Below are 24,901 nucleotides of genomic sequence, written 5' to 3'. Positions count from 1 at the left end.
AGACCATCAAACGACCGGGGCTCCGCTTGAACTCAGACTCTCTATTCTCTATTCTCTATTCAACTCCAAAGATTACGACAGTTCTGCATGGGCAGCCTTTAGCTTCAAACCTTTGAACAAAATACAGTTGAAGACTTGGTCTTGGCTGAAGGTCCAACACATCTACACACCAGCAAGATCTCACCTACAGCAAATGTTTCCGACACTTCCACTGTGTCCAAGATCACCTGTAGACCTCCGGCTATATCACTTCTTCTCATTAGAGAAGTCCCAATTCTCCGACAAGGTATCTCACTGTGCGATCGCCGAGCTTTCAGGAACTAACAGTCTCAACAGGATAACTCAACACATACATAATGGAACACTACCTTACCGCCACAGAAGATTAGACTCAAACCGCCTTGAGCTTCGCATAAAAGACCAAGATCCTAGTTCAGGTCTGGAGAGTCCTCCGCGGGTCTCTGATCGATCCTCTGACTGTATCCTTATCCTCGAGGTCCCGTTCATGGGCTACGACAACTGGTACACTCACTGCTAACTTTACCATTACATCGCATCGTCTGCGAAAAGCTGTCTCCGGATGAGACGGGTGTTTTACACGGAGTGAAGGATGAAATCAAACAGCCGTACGCCATCCGCCCTTTACCATGGTTCGTGGTTGGAAGGCGGCGATGGCGATACCGACAACGAACCTGCCAAAGGTGTACAGTCGGTCAAGACAGGGGTCACAATGAGCATACCTCGGCGTTGTGGTAAGTTCTAATTGATTCCAGTTCATCGAGTTCGTTTTGCGAGAGTCACAGACGGGTTACTTACACAGGTTGAACACAGGACATACGCCTCAGTTAGCCTTACCGCGTTGGCCAGCGTAAGCGACACAAACACTCCGACCACAAGTCACTATATGGCCTCAGATTATGCGACCAGGATGCCTCCCGTAAAACAATCGGCCAACTCTTCTGCGATTGGGGCACAGTTAAAGGACAGGGCAGTGAATTACTTCGTCAGTAAGGCACCGGACTTGTACAAGAATCGTACAATCAGCAGCAACAAGTCTGATGGATGGCTTTTCTTATATCCTGTATCTGCACCCGGTGTATGCTGTAATCTACTCATCGCCCTTTATTCAGGAATGGCACCTGTTCTTGAGAGGAAGCTCCCCTTTCATAGACGTGGCAATACTCAAGTGGACTGGAGGAGCATATGTCGTACTCAGCTATAGGAGCATTGATACTTGCTATCAGGTATACTGCATACTTTGCCCTCATCCAGTAAGTAAGTCTACCTATACATATTACGACTGCGAGAGCTGTGTCAGGGCCAACTTGATACAGAAAGTAGCGACTAGACGGCTAAATTAACTGACCGCAATGTTGTAGTCAAAACCTGGCATGGTCCAACTAGACGGAACCATCGTACTTCAAGGCTTACTATCGAAGCTGACCACTCAGGTCTTGGCCAGGCTTTGGACATTTCCGATGTCGTTTTTGGGGAATTCACTTCACTATAACATACTTCCTAGGTGAACTGTCTCATTTCTACGAATACTTGTGTATTAAGCTGATATGGGACAGTTCATGATTGCTTTACTTCTGTCCGGGCTAGTCAAAACAGAGCCCAGGCCGACAGTGATGTAATTCGTGGCCTTCGACCTATCCACGGAGCCTCCATGGGCTTCTTTTGAGCGGATGACTCCAGTGGAACGTCTGTAAGACCTAGTTGAGCTCGAAGGAAAGTGGGATGCTTATCTCCGGAGTACAAACCACCGAACCCGACGCCGACCCCGAACTTCATTGTGAAGGTGTATCCCAGATGCTTTTATACCCTCTCGTTCATCTGAGTAATTGCGAGCCAGGCTCAGATTCCGGCAACTCAATCCTTCTGGATCTTGATCTGAGTGACCCTATTCATCATGGAAGCTGTCGCCGTTTCCCATTCCATGCCTGCCTTGTATAGCATCAATGGATTAGAGATCAAGACAAGCATCGTACATACACCTAAGACATCCACTTCAGATTATATCGAGCTGAACGACGATGGAGTTGTTGAGAATGCCACAGCCGTGCATGACGGCCCAGTATACATCTGTCTAGCCGAGAACTACGACTACTGGTGCGCTGAGCTTGGACTCAACCGATCAGAATGGGACTGGTGTCATTGGGGAGAGAACATCACTTTCAGATGCACCGATAGAACCCTCACTGAATCTGACTTTCGGCTGGGAGACGTATGGAGTGTCGGTAGTAGCGTACGTCTACAAGTCTGCGGATCTCGGATCCCTTGTATGAAGCTCTCTTGGAGATGTGGCCAGAAGGACTCTTGGCTGAAGACGCTATCCGATACTGGTCGAGTAGGAGTTTATCTCAGAGTTCTTGCTGGGGGGCGAATCTATCCCGGGGACTGTGCAACTCAAGAGTCAACCTCGGGCGACAGCATGGACGTGGCAACAATCGCTCAATTGGCCTTCAGCTCCGGCTTGAAAACTCGCGACACTCTCGATTTACTAGCCAATCACGAAATTCTTCTCAGACTAAACAGACTGATCATAAAGCGAAAGCTGGCCACGATGGATGATACAGAGAACAAAGGCAAGAACGCGTGGAAGGGATGGCGAGATCTGCGAGTCTCTCGAATTGTCAATGAAGGCAACGGTATTATGTCCTTCTTTCTCGGCCCTATGGACGACAGGGAATTATCGTGGTATCTACCTGGGCAGTTCCTGACTGTACGGCTACCAACAGGTCAAGTCCGCAGCTGGAGTATCTCAGACTGGCCTGGTCGCACTCAACCCAGATTTTACCGCCTCAGCATCAAGGAAGCAGGAAGTGCTTCGGCATGGATGTGCAATGAGTGCACTATCGGGACCACCCTTTCAGCACGCTCACCTGCTGGGCGGTTCGTTCTGGACTGGTCCCAACCGGTTACCCCTCGACAAATCTATCTATCTGCTGGGATCGGAATCACGCCCATTCTTGCCATGATTAAGGCCCATGCGGACCATCCCAACATGAGGAGTGTCCCAGGTATCTGGATCCATGTAACGAAAGACGGAGCAAACCTGCAGCTTCAGGATGAGTTTCTTCGGATTGATGACAACCCCACAAAGCGAATGGTTTTTATGACGCAGCCTCGGGATATTGATGTCTACGAGAGACAGTACAGCATCTCAGGAAGGCCAACTTTGGAGTCCTTGACACAAATACTGGGAGAGACATACCAGATCAATCCGTTCGGTACCGCCGAGATGGATCTGCCCGCTACGTTCTCGGCGGCGTACATTTGCGGACCCAAAGACTTCGAGATCGACATGAGAAGCATCCTTACAAGCCTCAAGATCCCCCCATTCTTTATTTGCAGCGAGAGCTTCTCGTCCTCAGGTCACGCCATTGGTGACTTAGAGAAGGCTTCGGTCCACTTCACCAAGTCTAACAAGACTGCCAAATGGGAGAAAGAAAATTCAATGTCTCTACTGGAGCTTGCAGAGTCTGTTGGCCTATCGCCCGATTACGGTTGTCGCGTGGGTGCCTGTGGAAGCTGCACTGCCAAAGTAACTTGTGGCTCAGTTTCAGGAGGTGTTCAAATGGATGGAAGTGTATTGACGTGCTCGGCCATTCCTTCGTCTGACGTTGTTGAGGTTGAACTTTGAGTTTGTTGGGACGGCTTGAAGTCGCACAGAATGGCAGACACGAATTCAGGGTGGCAACAGCAATATGATTCATTCTACTATGTACAAGCTGGTGGTGCAAAGCAAACGCTGACAGGAACGCTATCCTGAAAATTCATCGCTCCGAGTCCATCATGCGTGGAACTCTATCTCAATCGTGACTCCTGGCCTGCTTCTTCGTCCTCTGCACATAAAGTCGCAATAAATGCAACTGGGCAATTAGCGAGGGCTCTCAGGGTTTTGGCAGGGCATTGGTATACATACTCCAATCAAACGATAGGGGATACGTGTCCCTCTGAGCAGTATATTCTTGCAATTCAAAAACTATCACGCTTCGCAATACTCCATGTCTCGTTATCGGAAAGTCGCAGCCCTACAAAGCGTTCGATTAGCTTCAGGTACTTATGGAACGATTAATAGACCGTACCGCTTGGAGTGAGAAATGCTTCTATCCGGAGGGGTGTTTCAAACATCGACTTCGTCCGCCATCCGAAGTCTGGAATCCAGGAAAAGGCAAATGAGCCTATTTCGATTTGTGTCCACCTGTGAGCATAGCCCAGACACTGGGGAGTTGAATCTCGGCCGATGCAAACAGCAGAGACATGACAAAGTTGTACACGATTCCGATAACAATGTTTGTCACGAAGAAGGTGTACGACAAGTCGCGAGTCTGGCAAGCGATACTCGTGTTGACGACGAAATGCATCACCCAGAGCCCGCGGTAGTAATCCCACCAACGCATTTGCTTCATGAGGTAGATGACTTTCTCCTCGTATTTCGCTTCGGAGAACTCAAAGCGTTCAGCTTCTCGACGGTTTGCTTCGCCGTTTACCAAAACCGCAGAGTTGTAGTAACAGACGAAGAGCAGGAAGGCTAGCCCTCCGAAGAAGTATGGAAGGATGTTTTGCGACATTGCCGGAGTATGGTGGTTTGGTGTCTGGTCCTCGTGGACGAGAATGTAATAGATAGACATGATGTTCTTTCTCAATAGAGATTCGGTTATGTTGGGAAGGGAGGGGGTTGAGTTCATGAAGGAAGTAGACGAAGTGCTGGGTAACGAATAACGAAGGTTGAAGGGGATACGCTCTTAGATTTCCCTCAAGTTATGGTTTCGTCTGTTTTCATAATGGCAGCAGTGGCGCGCATTGGCAAGCAAAATATCAGGGGTAGGACTTTACAATAGACTTTTGACACTGCCATGACAGCGCCATAGCACTAAACCTGCCAGTATTACGATTATTGGGTACGGACTATTGCAATAGCCAGAAGCCAGCAGTTTCCATCAATCGAATGAGGCTCCTCACATAGCCCTTGGTCAAACTCGGGAAATTCATCGATCAACTTCGCCCCAGAGCACCGGACGTCCACTGGATCTTGACCGATCTATTTGACACTTTCATGGACTACCTTGTTCGCCAGAAGAGATGATTAGTCTTTCACAATGGTGTCATGAAGGGGCTTGACCTGGATTTTGAGGTTGACTTACGTAGTATAAGCTTTACGGCTAATCAACCACATCTGAGCTGAGTGGGAAAGAACAAGAGTTGCTTGCGTCAAGGTGGTTCATCATCAAATTATAATCATCTAAGAAACAATGATTCGTGGGACGAATGCAGGAAGCCAAGATGGTCATAGAATCGGCAGGATAGCATGACTTGTCTTCAACAAGAATGCCAGTATGGGTCAAGAAATGGTGCCGAACCTAATAGCATGAAATTAATTTGATGTCGTCTTTGGTATCAAACTGTAGTAGACGCTTATACTATACACTATTCTTACATCTTGACATTAATTACGCATCTGCTCATCAAGCTTTCAACGCCAATCGACCATACCGTCGCCTTCAAACCCGAATCCAAGTGATTAGAACCCGCTCTGCTCCTTTCGGTTATCTCCATCACCATTGCCACTACTATCCCCCTCCTTGGCACCTGCAGCAGCTTCCTGGATGCCTTTCTCGTCACCTCGGAGCTTAGCAAAGTATGCCTTGATGTCTTCAGCTCCAATAGCCTGTCCGCTCTCGGCAAATTGTTGAAAGAATGGCTTCAGTTGTTCCTTGAGATGGTTATAAGCCATCACGCCCTCAATAGCTCGTACCCTGTCAACATTACGAAGTGCGCTCTCGCCACGTTCTAGAAGACTACCACTGCCGTGCGATCCACCTCCATTGCCATCGACCTGGGATCCTCCGTCGGACAGAGGTGGTTCATAGACCTCTTCCTCCTCGAGAAGATGTGGGTGGGGGTTAAGATGAGGGTAGCAGGATGAGCAGCGACAGAAGGCGTCGCGGAAATCTTCTTTGAGGAACAGGGAGAATTGCCCTTGGGGGGCAGGAGGAAGGTTATTAAGCTTGCAGGGGAGCTTGTCTGCAGACGGTGCCTCCCCGGCAGGCTTTTCATCGCCAAAATGAGATTCACTCTTTGCACGCTTCGCTTGCGTAAACTCCTCCGCATCATCATCAGCCTTGCGCTTCCGTGAATCCGTCTCTTCCTCAGATGCCGCTGTTGTTTCAGATGTAGGAACCGGTTCCTCCTTTACGGATGCTGCCTTGGCTTCTGAATCCGCTGGGTTAAGAAAGACTGCTGGAAGAAAACCAGAAGTTCCGGCATAGCGCTTAATCCAGGGGTGCGCTTCGACGCACTTGTAGCAGAGGAAGGCCTCGAAGGCATCTTCTTCAGGGAATCCTGGAGGCATGGGGACATCATCGTCTTCTTCTTCCTCTTCGACTGCAGTTTCGGCAGCCTTATCCTTCTCTTGGCCAGGGTTCTGTTTGGCATCCTGTTGCTCCTCGTTCCCTTCTGTGATTGTGGTCAATTTGCCCTCTTCTGTGCTCTCCTGTGCTTCTTTCTTCGGCTTTTCCATCTTTTCGAACCAGTTGGGTCCCATCCCAACGAGACATCCTGGATGGTACCAATCTTCACCACATCCGCCCGTCTCTACTGTTCCTAGGCCAAGACACTGGAACATCGTCCCCTTTTGTTGGAAGGGGTCATAATCACAGTCACAGCCGCAGAATCGATTGCGAAAGTTGTGGTTATACTTGTTATTCACATCGGGCTCTTCGGAATGCACCCCACCTCGAGTGTTGGTTGTCTCATTCAAACGGAGAGTACAAGGGCTGGTAGCCGGGATTCGCTTGGTACCACAATCGCATGTGAAGTTGCGCTTCTGGAAGATCTCGACTAGGGTGTGTTCGCCGTGGCATTGGATCGAGCAGGAATAGCATACACCAGCGGGTGTCCACTCGTCGCCGTCTTTGGCTGGAGGAGGATTGCAAGTCAAGCAAGCGAAAACGGCTTGTCGCAAAGGTCCGAGGATTTTGGTGCATGTGTCGATACTCTAAAAGAATTGTAAGCGCAGGTCAAGGCCTGGGAAGGGCGCAATCATACGTAAGGCAGAGCCTCGCGGGCATCGGCTTCAAGAGCTTCTTGGGATCGAATGAACCTATGAAAGTTAAAATATGAACCCGGAGGGCCCTATTTACGAGCGTACTCAGCTGCAGTTTGTGAAGTCTCTGAAGTTTTCGATTGATTAGAGAAGCTGTCTTTGCGCGCTCGAGATTCTTGTTGAGCCGCATCTTGCGCGGGCGCTGATGGAGCGTCCGGTGACATGATGGCGACAGAGATTGGCTTTTGTTGTGGTAAAAGATTAGCTTTTTGAAGATAAAGAATTCAAGTGAAAACGAAATCAAAAGATTGGATGACAATAAAGTCAGAATTGATGGATGGCGGAAGCACAAATACAGAATGAGGAGAACAAGTCAGCTATCGCTGTCTTCAGCGCAGTGCGACAGAGCTTAGAGCTTAGGTAGAGAATGGATGTCTTATGCGCTATCAATACGCTGTGAAACAATAACGCGCCCACTACAAACCACTTTACGCGGGTGAGAACTTAGCCAATCAAATCGGACGTCATAGGTGGAGGAAGCGAAATAGTTCGATTACTCCAGGGAAATTTAAGCCGCTACTCGGCTGTTTTATTCTGTCACCTTAACTTTTAGAGAACAATCTTACGCGTCGAACCGCGCTTCTCTTCCACACGCGAAATTACCCCTTGTCCGTCGGCCCACTTGGTCTGGTCGGTTTCCCTCCCAACCCGTTCCATATATGTACAACAAAATCAGCCCCTCAATGTGGTCAACTACCTACACCAAGTGCTCTATCACAGTATCTCCTATCGAAAGAAATACTTGAAGAGTGATAAACAATGAGGTATGATCCTTGACCTCACGTCTCTTCCTATTATCAGGGCAACAGCTAATTACTTCCAGTTCCCCCTTACACCCATCCTCGGCTCGCCCGAATCGCAAGCGGTCTCGCACAGGAGGAAGCGATGGACCGTCTCCAGCAGGCATGGTTTCGAGTCCTATGCCTTCATCGCCCCCTGAGTTCAATATAGCACATGGTGTTGAAGACGACGACGATATTGAGGATGATGTCCAGATTGAGGATGATATCGACGACATAGACGAAATGGCTGACGACGACGTCGATTTATTCCGCGATGGTTACGAGAACGATTATCAGCAGAGAGAAGATGATCAATATGAGAATATCGACATCGATGACACTGAGTATATTGAAACGGCTGAGGAGAGAGCCAAAAGACAACAGGCCACCCGTTTCATGGACAAAAGAGATCAAGCTATTCGCAGCAGAATGCCCGGAAGGGGATTTGAAGCAGAACTAGATGATGGACCCGATGACTTCGACTTATCTGCTCAACCTCGTCGTCGCCGTCACCACTACGATGAGGACCCTGACGATATGATGGACACGGACATCATGGCAGAGGAATTGTCACTCGAGGCGCTTGGCGATGTCAAAGCTTCCAGCTTGACCGAGTGGGTTTCATTGCCTTCAGTCCAGCGAACAATCAGGCGTGAATTTAAGGCTTTCCTCACATCCTATACCGATACTTCTGGTTCATCGGTGTACGGTAATCGAATCCGTACGCTCGGTGAGATCAACGCCGAGTCCCTCGAAGTCTCATATGAGCATCTCTCCGAGAGCAAGGCTATCCTCGCTTACTTTTTGGCCAATGCGCCTGCTGAAATGATCAAGCTCTTCGACGAAGTTGCCATGGATGTCGTTCTTCTGCACTATCCTGACTACGAGCGTATTCACTCTGAGATTCATGTCCGCATCTTTGATCTCCCTGTGCACTACACACTTCGTCAGCTTCGCCAATCCCACCTGAACTGTCTTGTTCGGGTCAGTGGTGTCGTTACCCGACGATCGGGTGTCTTCCCTCAGCTTAAGTATGTCAAGTTCGACTGCACCAAGTGCGGTGTAACACTTGGTCCTTTCCAACAGGAGTCCAATGTTGAAGTCAAGATCACATATTGCCAAAGTTGCCAGTCAAGAGGACCCTTCACTCTCAACTCGGAGAAGACGGTTTACCGTAACTACCAGAAGCTCACGCTTCAGGAGTCCCCTGGCACTGTTCCCGCTGGTCGATTGCCACGACAGCGTGAGGTTATCCTTCTATGGGATCTTATCGACAGGGCGAAGCCTGGTGAGGAGATTGAAGTGACTGGCATCTACCGCAACAACTACGATGCTCAGCTCAACAACCGCAACGGCTTCCCTGTATTTGCTACGATTCTCGAAGCCAACAATGTGGTCAAGTCCCACGACCAGCTGGCTGGATTCCGAATGACAGAAGAGGATGAGCACACCATTCGCAAGTTGTCTCGCGACCCCAACATTGTGGACAAGATTATCAACTCGATAGCACCTAGCATTTACGGGCACACAGATATCAAGACTGCAGTGGCATTATCACTTTTTGGTGGCGTTGCAAAGACTACCAAGGGTGCTCACCATCTTCGAGGCGATATCAATGTGCTTTTGCTGGGTGATCCTGGTACAGCCAAGTCTCAGGTCCTCAAGTATGCAGAGAAGACAGCCCACCGAGCTGTTTTCGCTACTGGTCAAGGTGCTAGTGCTGTTGGTCTGACGGCTAGTGTTCGTCGAGACCCTCTCACCAGCGAGTGGACATTGGAGGGCGGTGCTCTTGTGCTTGCGGATCGCGGAACTTGCCTTATCGACGAATTCGACAAGATGAACGACCAAGATCGAACATCTATCCACGAAGCTATGGAACAGCAGACAATTTCCATCTCAAAGGCTGGTATTGTTACCACTCTGCAGGCTCGCTGTGGTGTTATCGCAGCTGCCAATCCTATTGGAGGACGATATAACTCAACAGCTCCCTTTTCTGCCAATGTTGAATTGACAGAACCTATCCTGTCACGTTTCGATATTCTGTGCGTTGTTCGCGATACAGTAGAGCCCGAGGAAGACGAGCGTTTGGCTCGTTTCATTGTGGGATCTCATAGCAGGAGTCACCCACTCAGTCAGACTGAGCAAAACTCCATGCAGGTCGAACATGACACTCAAGCTGAGACGCAGGCGTCAGCACGCAAGCCCGAGGGTGAGATCTCTCAAGAGCTCCTAAGGAAGTATATCCTTTACGCTCGTGAACACTGCTCGCCGAAGCTCTACCATATCGATGAGGACAAGATCGCACGCCTCTTTGCCGACATGCGACGTGAGTCCCTGGCTACAGGTGCCTACCCTATTACAGTAAGTTGTCTTATACCTGCTACAGCAATTCACAATACTAACAGATCCAGGTACGACATTTGGAAGCTATCATCCGTATCAGCGAAGCCTTCTGCCGCATGCGTCTATCGGAGTACTGTTCAGCACAAGACATCGACCGCGCCATTGCAGTTACAGTGGATAGTTTCGTGGGCAGCCAGAAGGTTAGTTGCAAGAAGGCTCTCGCGAGGGCGTTCGCCAAGTACACACTGGCTAGACCAGGTGGACAGAAGAAGACTGGCGGCAACAGCCAGAGACGGCAAACTGCTGTCGCCAGTTAATGAGGGTTATATAGAAGGGAACTGTAATGTACGACGGTCGGTTGTGTTTTTCCATTTGGCGAACTGGTATTAGGGACGGATATCAGCATTACAATGACGGAATGTACAAATTAGCTGGGGCGATACCTTTGATAGATTTAATGCATCATGAGTTACCACATTCTAGGTACGCTGACGGCGGCGTTGACAATAAGGCTGCGGTCCCACATTTCTCCAAAGACTCTGGGTCTACATATCCAACAGCAACGCGGTAAGGAGCATAAAAAAGCGCATCCGGAAGTTTTTATTACAGATGCTATCCATTCGTTGCTTTATAGTACATATCCATTCATGTCGTGGGTATCGCTAAATCAAAATACTCTCCTTTTCATCTTCCAAAACTTCACCTTCACTGCCCTGTCGACCCTGTACTCGATGCCGCACTCGATGGTCGGGGAGGGAGCGAAGGTACGCCATGGCCGGACCCTGAATCTTCTCGCTGCATAGGAATTCCCCCCATCATTCCCATGCCAATTCCCATTCCAGGTAGTGGCAGCTGTGGAGGAGGACCCTGGCCGTCACTATCCTCAGCCTGGCTGTCCAGTTGCTCTTGCGCCGCCTTAAGGTCGAGTTCATGTAGACGCTCCTTTTCGGCAGGGTCAATAATGTCGTCGTCGTCGCTCCAGTAAGGGTCGTCGTCGTCTAGCTCAGGCATAGCCATGCGCTTCCAGAACCGCAGCTCCTGGCGATGCGCCTTCTCATCGACGAGTTTATTCCAACGACCTTCATCCTCGTCGTACTTGCGCCTATACTGGCGCAGGTTTTCATTCGCCTTGCCAGCATGTGCCTGCATCTGCCAGATCTGTTCACGCAGTCGGGCGTTTTCATCGCGCGCATCGGCAAGTTGCTTGCGGTAGGAGCGGTGCCATGAGGCTACATCGCTGACGTGCTTGGTCTTGTATTCGTGGAACTGTCGCAGAAGATTGGCCATGGCGTTGGCATACTGAGATAGGAGTTTGGCGTTGGCATCACGGCTGAACTTTGCCTTTTCAAGGGATTCGGTAAGGAGAGAGATGAGAGCATCAATGTTTTGTTCTTGACCTTTAAAATATGAATTAATGAGTTTGTGTAATAGAACCAGGGACTGTGCATACCATTAATGTCTTCTGCGGCGCTTTCGATAACTTGTTGGTTGCTGACACCTTGTGTTTTGGCCTTGTTCCTCACTCGTCCCAGCCCACTAACAATATCCTCTGTAACTCGACGGTTTTCTGCCAGTTGACGGCTAAGCTCTTCGACCATGCCGTAGATGTAATTGAGTTCAGCCTGGTGGCCCGCAGGCGTGGGGACAGGCATTCCCGTCGCCATATTTGTGCCATTCATACCATTCATCATGGCGATCTGCTGCTGTTGCTGCTGCCACTGGTGTTGAGACTGTGGAGAAGAATACTGGCTTGGGACCTGCTGATGGTAATAAGGGGGTTGTGGCAGTTGCTGCTGCTGCTGTGGATAGTGACGCGCCGAGGGGGCGGGAGCAGGAGAAGGAGCAGGTTGTGAGGATAGAGATGGATCGTGGGGGGTCGTATTTTGAGGCGCTTGGAAGGTCATGTCTTGTCGACCCGCGAATCTGGGGCCTTGATGGAGAATAATGTTGGTGTCTTGGATGGAGCTGGAAGCTTAATTTGGTATAGTCTGACATCCAACTCTGCCCCTCAGCTTTGGAACACATTTACCGTCCAGTACAGTACTTGACAGTGACCGGGACGGCGCAAATATATTCCGTATGTAATAGAGAGAACAAGACCGTCAGTAATTCAATCGCCGACTATTAAAATTCCACGATCCATGGACTCTTTGTGCTCATTTCTGGACCAGAAGCTTGGGTGACGTGTTGACCTGAGTTATGTACATTCACATCACCCTCGCAATTACGATAACGGATGTTAAAACTTAGATACTTCTACAACTTAATAGCCATGAAGGTGTCTACCGTTGCGAGCGTTGAGTATACCTAGGGATAATCCATTATTGCAACCTTTTTCGATACATACAGCATCGAGACTTGGTAACAGGGGTCAAATGTATCTGTTTAGCTTACCTTCGCAGTGCATATGCCGATGAAGCTGACCTCCATCACACCAGTCGTGCATGTATGAACGACGACGTTGAACCCCGCAATGAGCGTTTCTGGATATGTCAGAACAAATCAAACTTAACGATCTGGATTACAGGACGAAAGATATATCTGCGCAGGACCCCTACGGTATAGGGCTGGAGGCGAATTTGTCTACGCTGCGGGTGGACTCGTGCGACGTATGATGCAAGGAGGCACACATTGACGGGACGAGTTTTGCGAAGTAAAGAAAGACTAACCCTTTGTCACGATTACTCTATGTGCTAGGCTGCTTGATGACAGAAAAAGGCTGTAAAGTCTGAGGCAGGAAACCTATGTTTCCGCTAACATACCATCGCGGATAAGAGCATCATGATACACGCAGGAATTGCAACTGAACCAGGACGGAGTTACTGACTAACAATTCAAATTAGCCCGTATTTTGTTAATCACCGAGGCCGGTGAGCAACGTCAAATGTCCGGGACTGTAACCCCGACTCCGTACAAATAGCGAGCGGGGAATTCTCAAGACCGAATTTCACAATCGCTGGCCACGGGCATGGACCACCTGATTGATTAATACAAGTGACAGCATCCTCTTTGGGTGGTCCAGACTCCAGATGTGGTCGCACCCTGCGGATTGTGCACGGAGAAAACGCGTTATCAATCTCACGACACAGCTTATCAGATGGACAAAGCAAGCGGCACGTCACATGGATGTTGACAAATCATTCAAGTTGTCGGTATCCCAACGCCGGTTTCGCCGGACGTACCCCGAATTCATTACCCTCAAGAGTCTTATTAACTATCGCTGTCATTTCATTTGGCCAGTCAGCAATCGATCAACACTGTTAGGGTCGAGACTACAGTGCAGCTACGGAGTTGAATTCCGGGGGACCGTTTGCCGGATAAATCGCTGCTCCATATGAATGACGACGATGATTCGCCTCGGCATGTCATAGCCCGATTAGTAATGGATGTAGGTGCATGCATCTTATCAGATGCAGACTAGTCCTGGTCCCCTGTCGCAAACTGTCTTTCCTCTTCACAATATGACAGGCTTATTTAAGACTTTTGCCTCGTTATTTCGAACAAGAGAAAACGGTACACAGGAAGTGAGATCTAAAGCCAGAGAAAATGAGAAAATGATCCAACAATGAAAACCGAAAGTACAAGAAAGTCAATGAAAGTTAAACATCATAAGCATTCAATCAGTAAAAAAGAAGTGGGAGATTGTGGGTCCTGCATCTGTCTCTTTCTTCTCCGAGGAGTACCGAGCTAATAAAGACGTAATGGCCGAGCAATCCAAGCTTAGTGATTGGTTTGGCTCAGGCCCACACCACCGTGAACATGCCCGAAATCGCCATTCTCCTCAAGTCCCGCCCGCAAAACGAAGCAGCATCTTTTTTCTGAGCCCCAGACTTCAATCTCATTCCTTCCCTCCGTCATCGCTTTTCGCCTCCCAACATTTCAACTTTGATCTTGCATCATCTAAATCACTTACCTCAATCAACTTTCTCTGCGACCTACACACAAACACAAACACTCTTGCAGCATACTACTCAACTGTACTATCGTCGAGCTCAATATAACGCCCACCTTATAAAACAACACCCATATTCACAATGTTCGCCCGAGGAATCCGCGCTGTCTCCCGGCGAGCCGCTCTCGCTGCTCCTCTCGCCCGCCCTACTATCCTCCCCGCTTCTCGACAGATTGCTCCCGCTGTTGCCGTCAACGCCTCGCGCTCTTACCACGAGAAGGTCCTCGACCACTACTCGCGACCCCGAAATGTTGGCTCCATGAACAAGAAGGATGCTGATGTCGGAACTGGTCTTGTCGGTGCCCCCGCTTGCGGCGATGTCATGAAGCTTCAGATCCGTGTCGACCCTGAAACCCAGAAGATTTCCGAGGTCAAGTTCAAGACATTCGGATGTGGTTCCGCTATCGCCTCCAGTAGCTATCTCACTGAGCTCGTCCGCGGCATGAGCCTGGATGATGCTGGTAAGGTCAAGAACACCGAGATTGCTAAGGAGCTTTGCTTGCCTCCTGTTAAGCGTATGTCATCCCCATCTCAGGTCGCTGAACTGCGGCATATTGCATATTTTGATGCTAACTCTGATATAGTGCACTGCTCCATGTTGGCTGAGGATGCTATCAAGTCAGCTATCTCCGACTACTATACCAAGAACCCCAACGCCAAGGTCAGCAACCTCAGCGGTACTGGCATGAAGCTTCCCGAGGCCGATGCCCCCGCTGCCGCCACTGCTTAAACGTCAAGTCCGCGTCAGATAATCTTACCACACAAAAACGAAAAAAATCACTCATGGCCATCATGCCGTATCACAAATGTTTGGGAAATTAGGAAAATGATACCCTCTTTGAGGCAGGATGGAAGACGCCCTTCGGAATCACACCAAAGGGGGGCATATCTGGATCGGGAGGGGGGGTGAGAATGTGATGGAATGCCACCGTCTGTCTTTCCCTTCCCTAATCCGCGCATTCAACGGGAACAATCTTTAGGAGTATGGGGTTTTGACTTTTACTGCCTGAATCGCAGGGGTTGCGATTGGGCTTATTGGAGAGGAGAGATCAGCGTAGAATGAGATGAACTGTAACAAATAGCTACAAAGCATGAAATGTTAAATCGATTTCGAAATGACATATATGACATGGTCAATATGAGTCAAGTAATGGATGGGTTCCGTTTTGATAAGCAGGACAACAATTCTTTATGAAGATACTTATTAAGAGTTGTATCTCTTGCCGTCAAGAATCCTGACTGCATGTTGCTGACTACCAGCTCTCCTACCACTGCATGCAAAAGTCATGCTCTACTGCTAGACTTCATTATGAGCTCGACAAGACGAACCCGGCAAGGGTAAGTAAGATCTATCCTATGATTGATTCACTGGCTCCTTGCCAGACCCTAGACTGTCGATCCTTCCAGGACATTGATTCACTACTATCCGAGGTACCCATAACAACCCCAGCTGCATTTGCTTGCGAATTCGACATTAAGAGCTACAAGGGTCCATAGCTATAATCATTCATATGCACATCATTTAACTTGCGGCGCCTCATGCAAGGTCCAGTATGTTTCAAGCTTGGTAGCGCGTCAGCATCAGGCCATTTTCCACTATTAGAGAATGAAAAGACGTGCCACCACGTTACATTTCGCGGGGTAGTGGTTCATGAATTGGAACTGGTTCCGAGTGCTTGGTTAAAGGGAATGGTACTTGTGGGGTTCTCAGGGTCTCGATTGCTGGTTTTACTGAAGATCAAGATGAGATTTAGTATAGAGGACGTATGCTCGGTTCGTGTAAGTCAGGCGTATGATGACTGCAATAGCACACGGCTTGAAACAACCTTTTCTCTAACAGGCGTATTACAACTTGTATGAGTGACGATATGCTCTATTACTTCTAATAATTCGCTAACACTATGATGGTTCCCTTTCTATAAAGTTATGTCTATAAATCCCCGCGCAACAGCAACATTCTAAGCAGCGGGTATATGAATGCCATGGAATCCCTGCCCAATAGCAAAGTCAGCCTCTGCCCTTCCCATCTCCTCCATCGTCTTGCCATCCAAGCATAGAATATATGCTGTCTCTGCAACTCCATCTACGATTAAACTGAAAACAATCCCATCATCTTCATCTTTGGCTCCTGGCCTAGGGACAAAGACTGGCTCTCCAGGCGTATGCCCCTCGGGTCCCGTCCATATTAGCGCATCTCCTGTCTTCAGGTCGGTCTTGACTAGTGCGTCGACGACAGTTGTTAGACCGCGTAGCGCAGCGCTGTAGACGTAGCGGTAGGGCTTGCCGACTCTTTGGGGGTGGATAACGGGGAGTTCGCCTGTGTGTGGGCTTGGAATGGCGAGGACTTCTTCTCCTTTGGATTTGAAGGATGTATCAGGCGTAGGCTCTGAAGGCAGGGTGAAGCGATACCTTGTGAGTGTAGGTGCACAATTCTTGTAACGCTCGTTCTCGAACCAGTATTTCTTAGTGGCGTCGTCGCGATCCATGATAACATCGTAGTAAAAGCCCTTGATGATATCCATATTATCGTACTTGGCTAGATCAACGAAGAGATCTGTTCGCTCATTGCCATCTTCTTCCCTGACCTTTTCTTCGAAGGCGTTGATGCTGTGGAAGAAAAAAGCAGCTGGTGTTGAGAAGGTTGCCACAAGCCCCTTTCCATGTCGCCGGTCGATCACAAGCCATTTGCAATCTCTGTTTTTGTCGAAGGGTTTCATGGAATCGATGATGTTTCCTTCCCATTGTGTCTTGAGTCCTCGCCATGCATATTGCGATAGCGGGATGCACAAGATAACATAGTTCTCACTGAGGAAAAAGCTGTGCATGTACGCAGGTGGGGCATTGAGATCAGAAATTGTAGCAAGGATCTCTGTCTCTCCGGAGGCAGCGTCGACGCGGAAGATTCGGTAGGTAGGGACACGACCGAAAGCAAGGTTGAAGTTGAACAAGTCTCCTGAAACGGGATCGCGTTGGGCGTGGGCGCATGAACAGGGACCGTTAAGAGAAGGATGAAGATCGCTTTGTGTGGCTTCTCCTAGGGGTTGTAGAGTAGATGGGTCGATCCGACGTATTCCTGAATAATCTGTCGCAACAAACAGATTACTCGCGCTCACACGATGTCCAAGAGGCCCATTGACGCCGTTTGCTTTCTCATCCACTTCTTCGTCCTCGTCAGCCAAGCCAGGAACGTTAGCCAAAAGGGCAACATTGTGATTCCCCAGCTTTGGCTCAAAGACGGTCATGACTTTTGCAAATATTCCAACACATGGATCGGCCTTTTGTCCAAAAGTCATGCCTGATCGCCATCCTTTCTTCTTCACATCAGCAATCCACTCATCAGCCTGCCGTCTCGACGAGTACCACACTTGTGTCTCACCATCTTCAGAGGCGACTATGTCAAATCGATGGGTCTGCGCGAAGCCATCGAACCAATGTGTAGTGAAGTGTGTTCCGCGAGCTGTGTCTTCTACGCGGCTTTGGCCTGGGCCGGTACGGTAGAGAGTGCCAGCGGCCCACGAGGGGATAGACCCTTTGAGGGTGAGTCGAAGGGGGCCACGATGTTCCTCAAGACGGTCAAACTATATTCGTAAGTTTTTATTTTATTGTTCAGGTTAAAGGGAACTTACGGCTGCTTCGTTGGGCCATGATTTCCATGCTTCAGCGAGGAAGTTTTTGGAAATGTTTGAGGCGTCTTCTTCTTCATGCTCGCGGGTGCGGTGATAAACACCAGGACCGTTGAGCGCCATCGCAACGGTGAACCGAAAATGGAAATCTCAAAAGTAAAATTCCAAGTGAGTTTTGTTTGCCTTGAGTTGAGTTACCCAGGTATGCTTGCTAAGGGACAAATGTATAAGAGCAAGGGCCGTGTTGTAGAAGCATTCCCATGAGGCAACACTGAAATCTTTTGAGAATCCGTTAAGGAAGGAACAAATGCTGTTGGTCTTATACAAACACAGTGCACTTGTTTGTTTGTTTGCTTGCGATATTTCAACAATGCCTCTGCAGTGTTGGTTCGTAGGGCAAACTGAAGTAGACGATAAACCTCCTGCAGTAAAGATGTCGACTAATTCTTCACCGTCGTCATCCAACAAATTAATATTAGGCCCGTTGAAGAATCTTCAACATTATAGGTGGCTTTTAAATATGGATCGTGACTTATAAATAAGAAAATCGCTGTGGTTTATCCTCTAACACTGCCACGGTCGGTTTTCGAAAGTCAATGACGCTACTATACAAAACGAAACCGGATTCCACGCTAGAAAATCCATAGGTAATCATAATACCAAGCCCGGAACATCCGCAGGGAAAAGTGTTCAACAAGTCACATACTGTAGCAAACATGAGAAAAACGCCCGAGGCTAAAGTTAGTGCTTCAATATTTCATGCGCCTTCGCTTCGGATTCGCATAGAAACTATGCGCTTGTGTTGTGTTCCCTCGTAGCAGTGCGGCATCGTTCCGCTCTGCGTTCGCTTCATGGGGCCTATCAGAGGCTGAAAAGGACGAGATCAAGCGTTCAGGTGCGCCATATCGAGTATAGAGGTTTTAATTGCTACTGTGATGCCTGACTTTGAAACACTGGCAACTTGACTTGATGGTGGTGGTTGACAACGAAGCATTGAACTTTGCTGAGATGCACTCATTGCACCTACGATACTGTATCAGCGACAGCAAAACGAACAATTTCGATACAGGAGCTTCGTCTCTCTTTTCTTCTTGTGTCTGTAATTCAAGAGGCGTTCTTTTGTTTCACGACAGGCGGGTTACTGAAGACTCGAACCTCCCGATGGTCACACTCGTGGCTTGGTATTGGCGTTGTTTGTGCTGCGCGCGGATATCGTATGAGATAGGCTATTAGAGCTCGAGGTTGTACCTGGCAATTGACGGTGAGCAAGTCATATGTTTGGACCACGATATCGACAATGTCAACAGGGGGCCATAAAGTCTTCATGTAAGAGAACCACCTGAGTTGAACATTGATCGTGCATTTACCCTGTACTAGGGTAAGCAACTGATTTGGTATCTCGACTGTGCACAATGAAAAGACTTCGTCTATTTAAATGGCTTGGACTGTTCACTCGACTTCCAGGTAAGGAAAACAACAAGTACTCCATCTGAAATCCGGGTTGAAATTGTCAAGTAGAGAGGCTTATACAATAGGTTCTGTACATGCATGATGGATGTTGATGTTGGTTGCCAAACTGCAGGTGCTCCAGGGGTCTCATTCGCTGTAACTCAGTAAAGCAGACACCCTTCTGCATGTGCCCAAATAACCAGTCACACGTGATTCGACAAACATATACACCAACTAACACCATCAATATCACGAATCAAAAAGTTCTTCAAAGACTTTGAAGGAGCTTCCATAATGTCATCTCGTGCATCTGCGCCTACAATACCGGCGCTGAAACAAGCATTTCTTACCAACCAAACTACACTTCTCGCCCAACCTCTTGCTCCATCTCGCTCATGGCAAGCCGCCAACGACGCGTCCGATGAAGCTCTCCCTGAGCGCGTCGTCGAAGACGTCCTTTTTAGCCTCAATCACACTATCCAGCAGCATTGCCGTCGCGTCTATGCCCCACAGGCTAGTCGAAATATCGCCGAGCAGATTGACAGTGTCTACACACAGGATGCGGAGCGCAAAGTAGGAGGCCCGGCTGATACTGAAGGTGGTATAGGTAGAGAGCTTGATCTCAGTAAGTGCTGTTTATATGAAATATCTGAGCGCAAGTCTAACTTGATTCAGCCGATCAAGAGGCCATCGAAGCATTGCCTGCTTCTTGGCATATAGAGAAGGATGTCGAGGACCATCCTATGGAAGTCAAGCGCTACGCGGATGCTGTTAGCCGACTCACTGAACTCAATGACCAACGCAAGCAATTGCGAGAGCAAGTCGCACGTCTGAAGCATCTCCAGACCATTGTAAAGCCCCTGCAGATGACGGACAATGGCGTTGGTATTCAGGAGAATCTCCTTACTCGCAATGGCCCTGTTGAGAAGGAGCTTGAGAAGATGCGCTTCTTGCTGGCAAGAGTCGGTGGTCGCGTACACGCCCTACCCGAAGAAGCTCCTAACGGTGTCTCGAAGGAAATTAGTCTTTCGGAGACTGGTTCCCAGGGCCGGAAGAGGCGTGTCGACCAATTCCTTGCTGATGAAGTGTTCCAATGATGAATGGCAATGAAGCAATACCTTGCCTGTTATTGAGAATAGACTTCGCACATGTCATGAGACGGTGTTAGTGCTGATTTTTATGAGGAAGCGGCTGTGTGCCTTCCTCATTCTCAACATCGCGGGCCACTTTATCTGACCGTATAACTAGTTTATCGTCACGGAGTCAGTTGTTGGATCGCCAAAATCCATGATACACACTCTCCCTACCGCGTGCTAGTATTAGGCGACTCTACAGCTCCTTGCGCGACATCTGTGGATTCTGGGGTCCTTAATACACGCGAAGTTCGGTTATCTCTTACCGAAATGCAATCATTGCAAATTACGGACGTATACCTGATCTTGGTGTAGATCAACGACAACCCTGAAGATAGGACCTTGCTGTTTATCCTTTGTCAATCCATATGGGACATTGACTCCCAGACAGGCATCGGTAGCTCAGTTGGCTTTGCTCATACCTACGCAACGAATTCGGTGCAAGATGTCTTGCGACAATTCTTTGTCTCGATAGGTTGGTGTCTGCGTCACCAGTCCACATCAGTGATGTCGGAGAACCGAGGGAATAGAATATCAATGATATTAAATACAAACACAATAAGCACTCCGCTTACAGTCCATTGTTCTATCCTGGGTTGCCTATGTGCAAGTGTCTCGCTTGCAACAACGCCGATCGATGGTCGTCATTATTTCCAGTCACTGGAGCATGAATCTGAGACATATTCTCCCAACAATCCGACATCATTGACCTAATTTCAGTTGCAATCCAGTCTATATTTATCGTTGTCGTCGATATATGAGAGATTATCACAGTGATTCTCAGATTACCGTTCCGTTCCTATCAACCACTGATGTCAGACCCCAACACTCGTACATCTATGAACGGTTTGATAGCCACGCCTCATTCGCCATATTTCATCCGATTTGGCTATGGTCTGTCTATTTCGGTATAATGTGTTGTGATCAGTCCCAATGAATTGCCCTCCGTGTTACCACTGATTCACAAATTGACCTATGCTTTCGGCTCTTCGTCGAGACTCTGTCCAGCCTTGCTGCACCACTTTACCCTTCTGGTAACGAATCACAGAACCTCTAAACTAACGATTCTTCCTCATAAACTACCTATGACAGACTATATGCCAAGCCGACGTGTTCTGTTGGTCTGATCAGATAACCGAAGATGTACAAGCTCAACGACAGAACCAACACTGAAGCCTGAGCCTTGCCTAGAACCGTCCAATTAAACGTGTTACAGCTCAAGTACATATCTGCATTTGTATCAGTGGCTTGGTGGCTCGCTATTGCAATGCATGTATGTAAGTGACTATCACCAACTCATCACACAATGGCGTCGCCGATCCATCTTGATTGAATGAAATGCTTTAGATTGGGAATCTATTCAGCCTGTTTACGGTGGATGTTGTCGGTGAATCTATTCGCGAGCTAGATAGACTGGCCATAAATAGAGGCAGTGGTATATCTCTTACGGGTTGGAATAACTACCAGTCATTCTTATTCGTATATCTATAACGAACATCACTATGGAAAGTGCGCAAACTTCATCTTTTCCCACACGTCTTCAGCGGATATACCGTACTGTGGGCTTCACCAAAGGTTACAACTTCATCCTTTGGTTCCTCTTTGGCGGAGGATTCCTAGCCTTTGCAATCTCTCGCTTCATATATCTCGACTTTGACGGCCAACTATGTCCTAGTGAACCACCAACAGGTCGGATATACGGCTCCAAGGGAGCGGTTCCTGGCGAGTGCTACTACTACCGACGTGGGATCGCCAAGGCGGGTATCATCATGCATCTAGCTGGAATCCTTCCCGCTGCCGTGTTAGTCGTCTTTCAGTTCATCCCTGTTATTCGGCACCGAGCTCTCTTAGTTCATCGGATCAACGGCTATGTAGTTCTCCTCCTCTCAACGGTTGGGATGATTGGGGTGTTCATGATCGCGAGACACACCTTTGGTGGAACTTTAGAGATGCAGACTGTGACTGATGCTGCGAGCATCATGTTCATCGCGTGCATGGTTCTGGCTTACATCAACGTCAAGAGACTTCAGCTAGAGCAGCATCGTGCATGGATGTTACGAGGCTGGATAATTGTAAGTGCCTGGCTGATCCTTGTTTCGAAAGGGGTAGTAGCTGACAACCAAAGGCCGGACATATCATCACCATGAGAGCCATATCAGCTGCAATGGCCCAAATCGCCAGTCACACAGGTCTCTACCACACTGTGACTTCCTGCGCAGTCCTAGACTCTATGTTCTATCACAACAAGCCCGCTGTCGAGGCCTTGTACCCGCAGTGTGTGGGTTTCTACACAGGCGAAACCCCAGACCAACGAGTCATTACCGAAGGGATCCCTGGCGAGCGTCCAGATTTAATCGCTGCTAGACTGAATAGCGCTTTTGGAGCTAGTGCGTGGCTCGCTCTTCTTCTCCATGTTATAGCCGCAGAGATCTATCTACGCCTTACCCCTGCTGAAGCGGAGAGGTTGCGCAAGGTTTCTTATAGAAGACAGATGGAAGCGGGCATGAAAGATCCTGGAAACTCAGGATTGACGGCGCAGAGATTAGGAGATGCTGAGCCTTGGGTATGTCCTGATGATGGCGAGATTTGTAGTGAAGTGGTGGATTCTAGGCATACGAGTGGGAGTCATGAGTTGCCGCATGATAAGTCCTAGGACTCTATTGAGTGAAATGGGAGCTTTGGTTATATGGTTATAATAGTTGGGATTGTATGTATCGTACCTACACAACACGCTTGTCTGTTTCACTACACGAGCCCGGCAATGACTGTTTTGATGGTATTCCCAGAATCTTGTCAACCATACTCTCTACTTATAGCACGCTAAGCTTATATCAACTACAATAACTTCAGCTCGCTTTTACGAAATAGCTCGAGTCCATATAACAACTCTTTCTATGTGATTAATGTGTTCCTGCCACGGTCAAAACAGCCTGACTGTCAGTGATCGAGTACCAGATGGTAAAACCCAACATTCACATCTCAGGTATAGGGTAAGCTCAACCAAGATGCACAACAACTTCACTTGACACGGAGATATTGACCGGATATGCAGGCCAAGACACGATTACGAAGAGGCAACTGACTTCAACGTCAGCTGTTTCATGTTTCGGTGTTATCCCAACTGTTTGGGGACCAAGAAGCTTCGTTCTAATTCCATATTGGCCGCCACAGTGAGTAGCCGGAACTCTCGCTCCAGAGCCGCGCCACGCCGCGGAGCATAGTTGAAACCAGTTTTGACTAACGCTATTGGCTGCCACCTCGGAAACCCCTAGGATAACATGGACGATGGAGATGGCTAGACTAGGTTTAGCAACGACGGCGAGACATGACAGAAATGGCTAAACATGCCCACTACGATATGGGTCGAAAGGAATCACAGAGCCACAAACTCCACTGAACTTTGATTCTGACGAGATGACCGTACCCGTTCAGGCGGGTGTCAGAAGAAATGTCCCCCAAGACTTAGGCTACAGAAATAAAGTAGCCTAAATGCTGGCCTAAGCTGGCATAAGGTGATCAAATTATTTCGTCTCTTATGCTCCGGGGGCCAATTCTTATGACACCCTGAGGCCGTTTTCCTTCTACTCACATACCAACCCAGGGATCAGGAAATGCACCTAGGTAATCGCTAAGGGAGATAGACGGACTATTGGGCGCTAACACTACGTTCCTGGAAAGGGGCCCCGGAGCAGCTGGATAGTGGTGTTAGCTACCTTAGGGCTTAGTCGATGGAGTATATCAGTTGATCAAGTATTAGCTACATAACTATCGCACGATAACTGTAGAAGAGGTGGACAGACCGACGGACGAACGGATGACACCGCCAGAGGTGAGATATGAGATTATTTCAAGGTAAAGGTTGGTTGTTGCTGTCAAAGCGCAACTTTTCTAGGTCAAAGAGTGAGTAGGATAGATAAGTCACCGAATAGAAAGAGACGCCTGAAGCGATGGAAAATGCGAATTGGGATTGGGTTGAGGTTGTGGGGGTACAGAAATGATCTACAGGGGATCAGGTAGATGGAGGTGGGATGTAACGGTAAGTAGTGCGTTGTGCTGTGTTGTGCTGTATCGAATCTACCTACGTATCTGTCTATCTACTAACTGACTGGGCGTGTAAGCTGGCTGGAGTTGGGTCGAATTGAATGACATTGCATGACTTTAGAGGCGGTGTCGTAGTCGTAGTCAAAGCAAGAGTTAAGAGTCATAGTTGACTTGGCTTTGCTCATGATCCATCTTGATGATGCATGCGAGTCGTGCCGTCAACCGACATATTGTAGTTAGATGCTGCAGTTGGTAGTAAGTAGTATCTTCAACATGTAGGTATTCGTGTAAAGCAAGATGCCACTCGATAGTACCATGTCAAGTCATGTCAAGTCTGTCAAAGCAGAGCCATAGCTGAAAGAGCCAAGCCACGTTCGCGTACCTGAAGAGGGCTGATAGTGCTATGCTTATAACTTCCAAAACAGGATAAGCGTATCGCGGTAATGAACGGTAGTTGGGAGGTGACG

The 24,901-nt window shown here is 48.5% G+C and overlaps 9 protein-coding genes across 9 annotated transcripts; 5 read left to right on the top strand and 4 right to left on the bottom strand.

The window, feature by feature from the left end:
* Positions 1–1,912: 1,912 nt before the first annotated feature.
* Positions 1,913–3,646, top strand: FIESC28_10672 (uncharacterized protein; the record flags this gene model as incomplete). Its single annotated transcript, XM_031164803.1, has 1 exon — positions 1,913–3,646. One exon carries the CDS (start codon positions 1,913–1,915, stop codon positions 3,644–3,646), a length of 1,734 nt encoding a protein of 577 aa, XP_031011165.1.
* A 541-nt stretch (positions 3,647–4,187) lies between these two features.
* Positions 4,188–4,694, bottom strand: FIESC28_10671 (uncharacterized protein; the record flags this gene model as incomplete). The annotated part of the gene is made up of 1 exon (XM_031164802.1): positions 4,188–4,694. The coding sequence occupies one exon, from the start codon at positions 4,692–4,694 to the stop codon at positions 4,188–4,190; it is 507 nt and encodes a 168-aa protein (XP_031011164.1).
* An 833-nt stretch (positions 4,695–5,527) lies between these two features.
* Positions 5,528–7,275, bottom strand: FIESC28_10670 (uncharacterized protein; the record flags this gene model as incomplete). Its single annotated transcript, XM_031164801.1, has 3 exons — positions 5,528–7,003; positions 7,054–7,108; positions 7,157–7,275. The coding sequence occupies 3 exons, from the start codon at positions 7,273–7,275 to the stop codon at positions 5,528–5,530; spliced, it is 1,650 nt and encodes a 549-aa protein (XP_031011163.1).
* A 595-nt stretch (positions 7,276–7,870) lies between these two features.
* Positions 7,871–10,553, top strand: FIESC28_10669 (uncharacterized protein; the record flags this gene model as incomplete). Its single annotated transcript, XM_031164800.1, has 3 exons — positions 7,871–7,875; positions 7,935–10,254; positions 10,305–10,553. 3 exons carry the CDS (start codon positions 7,871–7,873, stop codon positions 10,551–10,553), a joined length of 2,574 nt encoding a protein of 857 aa, XP_031011162.1.
* A 388-nt stretch (positions 10,554–10,941) lies between these two features.
* On the bottom strand, positions 10,942–12,140 carry FIESC28_10668 (uncharacterized protein; the record flags this gene model as incomplete). Its single annotated transcript, XM_031164799.1, has 2 exons — positions 10,942–11,633; positions 11,687–12,140. 2 exons carry the CDS (start codon positions 12,138–12,140, stop codon positions 10,942–10,944), a joined length of 1,146 nt encoding a protein of 381 aa, XP_031011161.1.
* Positions 12,141–14,270: 2,130 nt separating this feature from the next.
* Positions 14,271–14,918, top strand: FIESC28_10667 (uncharacterized protein; the record flags this gene model as incomplete). The annotated part of the gene is made up of 2 exons (XM_031164798.1): positions 14,271–14,703; positions 14,773–14,918. 2 exons carry the CDS (start codon positions 14,271–14,273, stop codon positions 14,916–14,918), a joined length of 579 nt encoding a protein of 192 aa, XP_031011160.1.
* Positions 14,919–16,146: 1,228 nt separating this feature from the next.
* FIESC28_10666 (uncharacterized protein) lies at positions 16,147–17,934 on the bottom strand (the record flags this gene model as incomplete). Its single annotated transcript, XM_031164797.1, has 2 exons — positions 16,147–17,766; positions 17,815–17,934. The coding sequence occupies 2 exons, from the start codon at positions 17,932–17,934 to the stop codon at positions 16,147–16,149; spliced, it is 1,740 nt and encodes a 579-aa protein (XP_031011159.1).
* A 1,620-nt stretch (positions 17,935–19,554) lies between these two features.
* FIESC28_10665 (uncharacterized protein) lies at positions 19,555–20,357 on the top strand (the record flags this gene model as incomplete). Its single annotated transcript, XM_031164796.1, has 2 exons — positions 19,555–19,885; positions 19,936–20,357. The coding sequence occupies 2 exons, from the start codon at positions 19,555–19,557 to the stop codon at positions 20,355–20,357; spliced, it is 753 nt and encodes a 250-aa protein (XP_031011158.1).
* Positions 20,358–21,895: 1,538 nt separating this feature from the next.
* On the top strand, positions 21,896–23,024 carry FIESC28_10664 (uncharacterized protein; the record flags this gene model as incomplete). The annotated part of the gene is made up of 3 exons (XM_031164795.1): positions 21,896–22,465; positions 22,519–22,956; positions 23,004–23,024. 3 exons carry the CDS (start codon positions 21,896–21,898, stop codon positions 23,022–23,024), a joined length of 1,029 nt encoding a protein of 342 aa, XP_031011157.1.
* Between the last annotated feature and the right edge of the window lie 1,877 nt (positions 23,025–24,901).

The sequence above is a fragment of the Fusarium coffeatum genome (assembly GCF_003316985.1).
Source record: "Fusarium coffeatum strain FIESC_28 chromosome Unknown BRIP53273_contig_326, whole genome shotgun sequence".
Lineage (NCBI taxonomy): Eukaryota > Fungi > Ascomycota > Sordariomycetes > Hypocreales > Nectriaceae > Fusarium > Fusarium coffeatum.
The sequence above is the reverse complement of the archived record's forward strand: the minus strand, read 5'-3'. Positions and strand labels throughout refer to the sequence as shown.